The sequence below is a fragment of the Falco cherrug genome, chromosome 3, assembly GCF_023634085.1.
Source record: "Falco cherrug isolate bFalChe1 chromosome 3, bFalChe1.pri, whole genome shotgun sequence".
Classification (NCBI taxonomy): Eukaryota; Metazoa; Chordata; class Aves; order Falconiformes; family Falconidae; genus Falco; species Falco cherrug.
Window position 1 is genome coordinate 9205668 of NC_073699.1, and position 12491 is coordinate 9218158.

Here is a 12491-nt window from a genome sequence, read left to right on the forward strand (position 1 = left end):
AATCCAGCAGTGCTAATGTCAATTTTTTCCTCACCTAGAAAAAGCTTGTAAAGCTGAAAAAGCTGACACAGCATGCATTGTGAGGAGATAATGACAGGGAACCATGTCTGCTGTTTAATTCAGCGGCTGGATGCGAAAGTCATCTAACCTGCTGTTGCATGATATACAACTTCTCAGAGCCTTATTTTGTGAAGTGTGACTGAACCGCTACCAGGCAGAAATCTCTGAGACAACCCCCTAATATGCCTCCCACTAGTCACAGATGCCTGCCCTTCTATACTGTTGAAAAAGAGGTGCAAATTTCCTCCTACGTGTTTACACGCAGAGGAACAGGGAAGGCCATTGCCGATATTTTCCTGCGCTGGAGGGGCTGTTCTGTGAGAGCTGTTGGAGAATGACCAGGGAAAACAAAATGATGGGGCAAGCAAAACGCTAGCTTTGTTGAGAGCCAGGATGAAGCAAATCAAATACCCCAGGCCCGCTGAAATCAGCTCCAAAAGCTGCTGGTAGTTTTGACAGCAAAGGCTGCTGCATGAAGAAAGGTGAGCACTACCTGCCCACTGGAAATACTGGTCGTGGCGGTGGGCACTGGCAGCTGTGCAAAATGACAGCTGCAGCGAGGGGTGCCGCGAGCAGGGGAGCCAGGCACTGCAGCACTGCTGTAATAAGCCAGGGCACCCTGTTTTAAATTAAGGCTGCTGCTATGGATGTCGTTAAAGTCAAGGTTGACTCAAAGTACTTTGGACCTCTTTTAGCTCTTTTATCTGTCATGTCTTGTGCTTTTTCAGCAGAGCTGCTTCTCTGAATTAAATCATTTTGTCCTTACGTATCAGTAGTAATGCTTATTTTTAAAGTGTGTAAATTTCACGTGTTGGTTTTTTATTACCACTGATAGTAAATAAACCGAAAATAAAAGATGCAGAGCTAAAAAAAATTATATTTAGCAGTGAACTTTTAGTCAGAGCACCCTCTGGTGGCTAATGTATAAACATTACTCTCTGTCATCTCCCTTGGCCCTCCTACTCCCCTGGAGTTGTACATCTAATTGTAATACTGACTACTACAGAAATGAGTGGAAATCAATCCTTTCTCCACTGAATTTTTCCTTTCAACTACTGTGAAATGCGTGTGTATATTTTCTCAGTAAAATACGAATTCAGATACTAAAACCCGTTAAACACAGGAGGGAAATGCTTATTAACATGTACTGTCTACAAGTGGAGTTTAATTCAAAAGAGTCAACCATGTGGGTAAAATTAAAGATAGAAATACGGATAGCTATCTCAATAGATAGCGATGCTAAGGTTTTTACAGTTGCACTGGACTAAATCTAGAAATTAGGGGAAATCGGTGGGTAAAACATGAATATGTATTTTCTAATCCTTTGTTGTTTTGATCTCATCATTTTAACTAGATGATTTAAGTCTGTTTATTTTGCACAGGCTCCATCGTTTTGAAAAGGCATACTGTGTTAATTATCAAGAAATCCCAAGAATGACTATCTACCACTTTTTCACAGGTATCTTCCATTTAAAAGTACCTGAGTCCTCCCATGTTGGTTCTGCGATTGGAAGGATCAGAGCTGTGGATCCTGATTTCGGGAAGAATGCAGAAATTGAGTACAACATAGTTCCAGGAGATGGAGGAAATTTGTTTGACATCACAACAGATGAGAACACGCAGGAAGGAGTCATCAAACTGAAAAAGGTATGTGGCACTGATGGGGTGTATGTACCTGTGGCTCAAGTGAGAAATTAGGTAAGAGAAGTAAATGTTGTACAATTATACCTCATAAAGAACACATAGTAGTTTCTATCTTTATTAGAATCTGTGGTTGTGGCCTTAGTCTTAAAAGAAATTGGTAGTGTTTCTTTTCATATACAATCAGGTATGACTTTTCATAAATAATGTCAATTTTAATGGCAGAGAACTAATTCTTATCTCTGTCTAGAAAGTAAAATTTCTCTTTTGTGGGAAGTGTTCCATCTAAAACCATATGAAAAATGTTCCCGTTCAGAACATGGAATGAAAGAGGTTTATTTTATGTTTAAGATAATATATTTAATTTTTACTTATAAACTTTTTGTTTTGAAAACTTTGATGCTATGTTTTTTATTTTAATAATGAAGCTGTTGTACAGTATTGTGGTGAACAGAGTTTTTACTCAGGGTAGAGTCGTCCCAGATGATTGCAAATCGACAAGTCCTACTTCCAGTCTCTTAATAGCATCCCAAATAGCTGGTTATCAGATACTCATGCAAGGGGGCACACTGCATCTCAGCTGTTGATGTTGCTTTAGTGTACTATAGTAAGTTCAAGATTACTGAATTTATGAATTTTGAAGATAGAAAGGATAAATGTGATTTGGAATTTAGTGATTAAAGCATTCAGTAGTAGAGATCCAAAATAGGGACTTGTCACATTTTAACCAATGATCGTCTTCTGAGCCCAGGCATGTACATGTACAGCAGTGATCAACTTGTTTAGCAGAAAGAACCATCATCTCATTTTGAAAGGCCAGGTTATGTTTCATAGACAGCTCATGTTTGCAGGTGTAATTTTTGTAAAATAAACACATCTATGATCTGAGCACTTCGTCAGGGTCTGGGAAAGAAAGAGTTCTGGACATGTATATTAAAACAAGCTTTAGGAGTAAAGAAGTGTTAGTTCCAATAAAATTTAGAATTTAGGTAATTAAATTTCCCCTGGCTCTGACCAATGATCTGTATTTGCATTATACTCATTCTAACAGCAAAATTCCTGGCTTTAGCTTCTTGACACAGAAAAAAGTAAATTATCTATAGGTGCATTAAAGGACCAGATGATGTCAAGTCACTTACTCTTCTGCTAGTTTTAAGTGACATAAAATAGAAGCTACGATACCCACAAGATGTAATTTGTCAATGAGACGCAAACTTTTTCCACTCTTCACAGACCCCCTTCTTTTCTGACTAAGAGTTTTAATGTACTGCTTCCTCCTTATGTGAATTTGTAATTTTTTTTTTAATTTTTAAAAATTGTTCTCATCACTTTTTTCCCCTCTGTGCAGATGAGTCAAAAATAGCTCCACCTGGGACTGTCAGGCTGACCAGCTGCATGCCCCTCTGTATGCACTGACAATCACAAATGTCAATGAGTGGGAACCATTGAAAAATGTATGCTTGAGCATCAGAAGTAGGTTTTTGCTAGGATTCAGTTCTTCCTGGGTTAGTTCAAAGTCTCAGCTGTGCTGACTGTTTTTATACACAGCAATGGAATTTTTCCATACCTATGGTTAAGTAGGTATGTATTAGACTGTACAGTCAAAACATTCAAATTGGCTATGCAGATTCAAACAGCACACATATAGTAGTTTTTACTGATGAAGCGTGTTCACATATGAATTTGCCTGACACAGTTATCTTAAGAGCAGCACAGGCAAAACACCTGGTACTTTTGAGACTGCTACATCAGGAATTATATAATGTCTGTATGAACCACTAATTAAAACAAACAAACAAACAAACAAACATAATTAGTTCTATGTCCAGATACTTTACTGCATTTATTCAGCCTTTTCAGTATTGAGATACAGCATATCTGAAAGTTTAGGGCACCTTTACAACAGCAGAACATCAGTTGATGTTGCCTAATGTAAATGTTAGCTCTCTGCCATTGAAGAGGAGGGGGAAAAAATATAGTCCTAATCCCTTCTTAATCTTCTTCATCGTAGTGAGCCTGGGGATGGTGACAGGCTGTGAAGGTCAGGGAATACTATCCTTGTTCTATGCCGGAGTGTGGAAAGAAAATAAACCCAATATGCAGGTCATCCCATAAAGAATGCCTTTATACAGACTCTACACATTGTCCTTCACAAACCCTTTCTCTAGGAAAAGCTCCCTTTCACCAAGCTTTAAATGATCCAAGTGTTTTAAGACATTTTTGAATCACCCAAAATCCATCCACTTAAGTTCCTTACTGGATCCTGGTTAAACAAGAGCAATACTGATTCATAATGATACTGTTAACTCAGTTGTCTTTTCCTGTCCTCTGTGCTTGTAATAATACAAATGTGCCTTTATGGGTTGCAGTTTTCAGATTTTCAGAAGTGCTAGACAAACACAATTTTGTGAACACCTATTAAAATGCATGTTACCTGAACTGTACAAGACTGCAACAGCACTATTCATTTGCCTGCAGAGAAGCAATTCCACATTGCATGGTGTTCAAAACACTGACTTGACCTTGTGGGATTACGCAAATATTTAAGTTAGGTATGCGTTTAGTCCTTCTTTAAGTCAAAGCTGGTGAATGAATACGACCACACTTTCAATTCGGAGCTATAAATAATAAATAGTCAAAGACACTAATAAAAAGTACCTGTGCTTTAAAAACCGGTTTGGACTGGTTTTGGTATCATAACATATCCTGATGTTGGATGTACTGCATTAATTCAGTGCTGAGCCATTTCAAAACCATTTATAAAGTTTGCTTTTATTTTTCCTGAAAAATTTCTTGCAGCCAGAAACTGTCATTCACTGTGTAAATGCTTTTGTGTTCTGTTGTTATGCAAAACCAGATGGAGACATTTCTATATCAAAATTGAGAAAAATGAAGCCTTCCTGGACTGCATTTATTTTTGGTGGAAAATACATTTGATGATAAAAAATTGCACAAGCCAAGCTGTTCTTTTCAGCATGCTGAATGCATTGGTGGAGGCAAAAGGCCATTCTCTGCTTCTAGGACACTAAATGGGCACAAACAGCTACAGCTGGACAATGTGCACATCTTAAGTCATCTGTTTTGGTTGCTAATTTATTTTCATGCTATGATCCAATATAAGCTTGATTACTAATACTCTTGTGCTATTTACATATATTAAAAATGGAATAGCTTTTCTTATAGTCTGCTAAAGAAAAATCCAAATGCTATTTAGCACCACTGTGTGGTTAGTACTGTAAGAGCTTCCCTTCTCTCTCAAAAAAAGAGAAAATAGTATTGGTAAAAAGTGTGGGAGAGTGTGGACTTTAGGATAGTGCTGTATACAGTTGTTTGTAAAAGTAGAAATACTACTATTTTAGGAACAGAATGACCAATTTCTTCCCTTCTCTTGAGCTATTTAATAAAGTTTTTATTGAGTTTTATATTTATGTATTATCTGTCATCCTACCTGAATGTGTCAGCAAACTACAATGAGTGTAAGCTACAAGAAGCAGGGTGACAGAAGGGACCATCTCCTTTGTACCAGGTGTGGTGGCCTCAGGTGGAGCATGGGGTAGTGCTCCCGGGTACAGGGGGAAAATGTGTCAGTCCCAGGCAAGCTCCCGATTTTATTGAAACTGATAAGAAATCCTTAATGACCACATCCAACAGAAAACAGAAGGATCCAAGCTTCACTGAACAGTTGGCATTAAATTTATTAAACTAAGCATAAGTTTATAGAATAAACCTATTATGTGCAGAAGCCCCTTAACTGGCTCAGCATGAGCTAATCCAGTAATTGATCAGGGTTCAAGCACTGAGTCTAGCTCAAACATTACTAATTAGTGCAGACTGTCATTAAACCCAGGAAAAAAGTGTTTCTAGGCTTCACCTGGTATGATCCTACACTGCTGTACTGTACTGCTTGAGCTTCTCCACGTAGGTCAGTGGAAACTCAGGGAACATTTGCATCTTATTTTTTGTAAGCTGTGTACCACTGCTAACTGATCAGATGGCAAAGCAGTACCATGAAATCACGGTGTCGGGGCAGACATAGCACCACATAATGAGAAACAATAACTTTAGTGACGATAAAATAACAGAAACTGGGGAAACAATGAACAGACTCCGTAGCTCCAGGAAGGTATTTGGAGTGTATGCTTCCTTGGAACCTCAGGGGCCACTTTTAAAAAGCCTTTAGTTGGAGTCAGCAAGTAGTAATTTGACTGTCGACTAAGCCAAATTGTCTTGCTTGTGGGATAGCCCATGTATGATATTGCTATAATGTAAGAGCAGTCTGATAGCATCGGTACACTACAACGGTGAGCATAAGGCAGACTGTTGATATCCCTCAGCCAGAATTGCATTACAGCTACTAACTGCTTTACTAGCAAGACTGTACAGACTGCTCACTCCACCCCTTGATTCTCCAGAGGCAGAGAATATCCTTTGCATGTGTGTGCATAGGCACTGTCTGCCTATAATCATAACTCGAGTTTGTGCGTGGGAATTGTGGTTTTACATTTTGAGGAGGAAAAGCAGCTGATATTAAATCCTTCTGTACAGGCAGAAAGTGGTGATCCAGGTGCAGATGCAATCATAAAGACCATGACAGCCACAGAGAAGAATGACGGGAAGAATGAGGAAGGGGAAATGCTCAGTCTCTGTAGTTTGCAGATACAGCTGTTAGGTTTGTTTTGTTTTGTGGTTTGTTTTTTTTTTTTTTTCTAGAACAGTGAAAGGCACCTGCATAAATGGGTAAGAGGCTTGAGAGCAACAGACAGCTCAATCGCTGACATTGGTCAGCTTCTCCCCTTCCCCAGATAAGAGCGTACATATATTTTGCCCACTTCCCATCAAATTTTGAAATATTCACTTCAGATCTGGCCTATAGATCTCATTTTTTACTGTGCCCTCTCTTCCCTACCTAATGAGAGCTCCTGGTTCATCTGGAGCTTGTTTTAATAAATCAACCTGCTCTGTAATACCAATTATTTCCTTATGCGATTTAAAATCCAGTGCAGAAGTGCAGTTACTGAAACATGTCAATCCACAGCAAACACTTTGATGGCAATATTTCACAAAATATATAGACTTTCAACTCACCTTCAAGGGGAAAGTGTTGCCAGGTTTTGGGATGGGCACATATGACATAGAGTTGTTCTACAGTTGCACAATGCTAATATGAAGGCAAGCCAAGGACGATACGCACCTTCTCTCAACCCAGTGCTACTGTCCATAACTATCCATATACCTAGGGCTTACAACCTCATCCCAAAATACAGCTTCTCTATCATTGTAGGTGTGGATTGTGAAAGCTTGTGCCACAAACAGTGCTGTTGTATCTCTTATGTGTGGATAAAAAGCAGAGCAAAATCACGGGATAGTTCTTTTCTCACTCTTGCCGTGCTTCTCAGAATTCATTACATCTTTCAGCCCATTTTTTTTTTCTTTCAATTCTTTACTTCTTTATATCTATCTATCTACCCATATTTCCATCTATCTATTTAATATGTAATTTTAGACAGATACATCTGTATAGTAGCATTTCTTAACGTCTACCTTGAAGACGGGAAACCAATATTTCAGAATGTATTTATTTCTAACACAGTGCTGTTTATGTGATTTCCTAGTCATACTAAATCTATTCATGGTACTTCCAGAGTTGCAAGATAAAGTGATTTGTCAGTATGTGTTATTTGATTTTGGGATTTGTAGAATGCCTTGGCTGCACACAGTTGTGTGTATGCTGATAGTGCTTTACTATGTGACTATATAGAGCAGCTTGTAACTGTAATATAGGAAAAGGCAGGTAAGAACTGATAGGGGGGCCAAATGCATCTATTCTGTCACTGGTACTTAGAATATCAATTAGAAATATTCCTCTAATTGTTGAATATTTCACAGTTAATAGGACATTGACTTAGTATTACCGAAATTGCTGTTTACATTGGAAAAAACTCATAACTTTTGTAAAATAAAAGCCTTACTCAAACTTAGCTTTCTGAATATATTTTTTTAATAGAAAGAATCAATATTCCTGTTGGTTATTTATAAAACAACACTTCTATGAAACCATTCCATTAAAATCTGGTTAATTGAAAGATGTTTCAATAATGTCATAGGTTTTTTTTCTATGAGATTCCAGCATTCTGCTATGTTTGTACCCTTTAGCAGCATTCCAGGTTTTAGGTGAAAATAGTACTGAGCACTGTCAGACAGTTACTATGTAACAGCAAAATATGTGTTTAAAAATAAAAAAAAAAAAAAAGAAAAGGCAGCTAAAATATTGTGTAGCCTACTCATTTTCTTCACAGACTTTAGTGGGATCTACTACACAAAAAAACAAAAAAACAAAACAAAACAAAAAAAAACCCAACCACAAAAAAAAAACCAAAAAACAACACCAAATTACAAAACCCAAAGAAATGCTATTTTAACATCTTTAAAACTAAAACCCAAAAGGTTTTTGCTTGAGGACTAGACAGACATTCAATTCTTCTGTTTTCAGATAGACTGGACATATCAGACAAATGCCAAAATTTGAGACTGTCAATAGCTATCTATATGTCTCAACTCTTCAAAACTGGGAAGACCAGAACTGATCAGGAGATTGTAGCATGGACTTCCCATAAACACAATACATTAAAGCCATACTCTTTTGCTGCATTATATATGTTGTATAAAATCTTAAAAAAAAAAAAAAAAAAAAAATCTTCAGTTTACCATTTGCAACATTTCCCATCTTTCCACAGACATTTCAGTTGCAGTTTAGCCTCACTTATATTAAAAGTTTAAATTCTGCTCTTTTGTGGAATTCTGTCACTGATTTCTTTCTCTGACGATGGCTCAGCACTTTCAGCCTCTCTCTTCTTGTTCTGAGTGCCAACTGAGCTTTGCATTGGCCATGTATTGTTTAACCTCTAACTGTGTTTATCATCAGACCCATAGAAGGACAGAAAGAGAGGATGGGTTGCTCTGATATTACAGAGGCAAAACATTTTCTTTTCTTGGGGCAAACGTCTTTCCGAAAATATATCAGTGCTGCCCCATAAGGCTGAGGGGATAGAAATAATGCAGTCACTTTATCTGTCTAGTGGGTTGCTGTTCAGTAAATATGCCAGCCCGAGCACACCAGTACATAGAATTGCTTGGAACCTTATTCCTTTCTGTCCGTCCTCGAACAAGCACTCTGTTCTCCTTACATTATGAAAGTTGTGACTTGGCACTGGCCAAGGACTGTGATCTGGTACTCCTGCCTTGAAGAGTAACTCAGTGAAAGACAGCCTGCAAGGACCGCAGGAATTATGGCTCTTACCATTAGTACATCTATCTGTAAATATTCTCATACATCACAGGAGCTAGTCTGAACAGTTTTAATACCCTTTTTTGGGGGGTATCAAAGATACATACAAGGCATCAGTTAGAATGTCTACTTAATTGAAAGCTTAGATTTCTTACTTTCTCTGTCTTAATCATGTAGCTCTAGCTTAACCGCTCATACTTAGACTTCTTCCACTCCAGACTGGTTCTTTAAACTCTAGGTTTTCTCCCCTTAATATTTTTTTAAACATGTTAACAATTTATGTAATTAGCTGGAGAAGCATTTGACGGGGGAGTTGTTTGTTTTGGGGAGGATTTTTTTTGGCAACGTGTAACAGTGAACATGACTAGTATAGAAACTGAAAAGACAGTGGCAACAATTTGGACAATGAAGCAGCATGTCCATTTGTAGTGAAGGCAACAGCTTAGGGTTTTAACTCTGGGGCACAAGATCTTCCACACTTAATTTTGTTTGTTTCTTTTTAGTCTTTGTTTATGCTCTTCTGTCAGTCCAGTTATAAAGGTGCAACTCACACTGGCTTCCACTGGAAATTTTGTCTGTGGGAGGACGGTTGCAGGTGGTAGTGGATCAGTTAGTAGTACTTGGCTTTCAAGCCTGATTATTTCTGTGGCATATAAACTTGGATGGCTAATTTTAAATCCCCAGCTCAGAAAAGACTGACCATCTAGTCTATTAAAATTACGATGTCTTTCATACGGATTTAAAATTATTATGCTAGCTGTTCAGCTAATGTAAGTCAAGGTAACTTGATTGATTTTAATGGAGCTACTTCATAAGGGCAGAAAATGCCAGAATTTAGATCTATCCTGGCTGTGACAAATGACTGGAAACACTGCGGTAATGACAGCTGGGAAAAAAATGACAGACATTGGCATATTCTTGCTCATACACTTGTGATCCTGCTCTTTTCCATATAGCATATCCTTTCTGTTAGTTTATTTCCAACCTGCCTATAATCGCCAGAAACCACTAGGTGCCAGTGTTACCCAGGCAGCAGGAAAAGCCTTTGTCAGTAACGTTAAAAACAACATGAAAGCCAGTGCAGCTAAACCCTTTAACTGAAAATAAAGCTTCTGTGTCTTTTCAACTAAGTAAGACTGCATTAAGGTTTCTGAGATGATTGCTTTTTTAAAACCAAAGGCACTAAACTTATGTACATTGACAGAAACCCACCCCAAAACAATCTGATTGCGCAATGCATTTCCATCAAACGCCCAGAGCTGCTATGCTGCCTTCAAGACTTTATGGATTACATCTAGGATCATAAGGCAGAGTCAAAGTCCACATTTTTTAGAGTACATGTGGGTCAAATATGTGGCATGAATAGCAGCTCACTGCTGAGACATTTTACAGGAAAAACTTTGCTCAGAAGAAGTTTTAAATCACATTCCAAGCCATACCTAAAGTTTGGTTTGACCCATTGGTATATATCAGACTTTTCATTTGGGCTCACTTCCATCATTTTCATGGTCATCTGAAAGGTTTCTCTGCCAAACGAAATCTTCTATTTAAAGAACTGGATCAGCTAAAGACAGCTGATTGCCTGTGCATGGGAGTTGTGAATGCAAATCTCTGGCTAACCTGCACAGAGCTCATTTGCAAGACATGAATTTCACTCATTTAACTTCAGACACCTACATTGTAACTGTTTACATCCATGCCAGTCATCGCGATTTTTTTTTGATGTGGAGAAACAGTCGTTTCCTGGGTATGATTTATCTGGCCTATTTCAGAAACCACCTTGGCATGAGAAGAACTGCAAAACAAGCTTAGGCAATTAGCTCGGGAGCTGAAGTTTATACTGAAGGCATCTTTAAGCTATGGCAGATTAATCCTACCAAAGTGATTTTGCAATGTTTAATTTTTAGTCAAATCTGATGTTTTTCTTTTGTTCTTTCCACAGCCGTTAGACTTTGAAACAAAAAAGGCATACACCTTTAAAGTTGAGGCTTCCAATCTCCATCTTGACCATCGATTTCACTCGGTGGGTCCATTCAAAGATACTGCTACAGTGAAGATAAATGTGTTGGACATGGATGAACCTCCAGTTTTCAGCAAGCCTACGTACACAATGGAGGTGTATGAGGATACGCCTGTGGGGACCATTATAGGTGCAGTGACGGCACAAGACCTCGATGCTGGCAGCAGCTCGGTTAGGTAAGAAAGCTTTTCTTCCTTCAGTAATTCTCAGACAACCCAAAGGGCTGCTGACAGCGAGACTTGGTGGCAAAGAGCTTAGTAAAAAGATTTAAAATGATCCAAGTCTGTCACTGTAACATATAGAAAAGAGATGATAGTTTGGGTGGGTGATCTGGAAAAAATACGAGAAGTGCTGAGAGCTGCTTATCATACAGATCACATAAGTTACTGACATGACTTCAGAGATGGTGTGCTCAGACTAAGGAAGTAAATACATTGTTTTGCCTGGTGTCTGGTGCTTCCACAAAAGCAGCTCTGAAGTATAGTAATGAAAATGGGATTGTACATGCTGTGTCTGTGTTATACCTCAATGGGTGACAGTGAGCACTGCCCCTTTCACAAGATCCACTTACATTCTACATCTGGCAAAGAACAAATGCTTTGATAAATAATTCTACATCTGTCTTGGCGAAGGCTGTGGGGACATGATTGCTGACCAACATGGCTCTGTTCAGCAGACTTCAGCACAAGTAAACCCCTGCCAGCAAAACCTCTCATTTACTGGTATAGCTTATTTTCCTGAAATAAAAGGGAGAAGGGAGCTGTTATACAAATGTAGTATATTGATTTTGTGGATGTATTTCCAGTCACATTAGAAACTATAAAGTAAACGAGACTGATGTACCAATAAGGAAGCTCCTGCGCAGACATTGTCTAAGACATTGACAGTCATTATACATACTTCCAATACCAATTCAGGCTGGACCTAACTGACTTCAGGAAATATTTTTATTCCCAGACTTTCATGAGCAATATTGCAGACATAATGGAAATCATCAATCTTTAAATATTAATATTTATCAAATGGGACTATGACAGAACAGGAAAATGCCACTAGTGTTTACCAAGTGCATACACACTCATGCATATTTGACTCCAAATTTAATTTGGTCTTTTTAATCCATGTTTATTAATTATATGTATTTTGACTTAGTACATACATTCTCAAAATGTACAATAAACATGGTAGATTATGCATTGTAATCATGTGCAAAAATTTAACATGTAACAGTGACTGTTTAGCTCCTGCTTTGTCGAATCACTGTTAATTATTGCTTACAACTATTACTAATGTTTTTGTTTCACTGTTTAAAAAAAAAATACATTCTTCATTCTTTTTTAATACAGAAATGTATTTGTTCATGAATCTGTGAGACACGTTCCTTCCCTGACCCTGATAAAGGATTGAAATATATACTAACAAAGAATGAAGTAGGAACCTTTTTACCTGGTAGTAGCCTATGAAAATAATCCACTGAAGTCAATA

General features: G+C 38.0%; 1 protein-coding gene across 4 annotated transcripts in view; it reads left to right on the top strand.

Annotated features, from left to right (window-relative positions):
- The window catches only part of CDH12 (cadherin 12), a 220714-nt gene that overhangs the window by 169144 nt on the left and 39079 nt on the right, over positions 1–12491 (top strand). For all 4 annotated transcript variants that reach the window (XM_055706192.1, XM_005444481.4, XM_027813008.2 and 1 more), the window contains 2 exons: positions 1520–1707; positions 10929–11182. In XM_055706192.1, coding sequence (XP_055562167.1) covers positions 1520–1707; positions 10929–11182 — 442 coding nt within the window. The remainder of the gene's footprint in view (positions 1–1519; positions 1708–10928; positions 11183–12491) is intronic.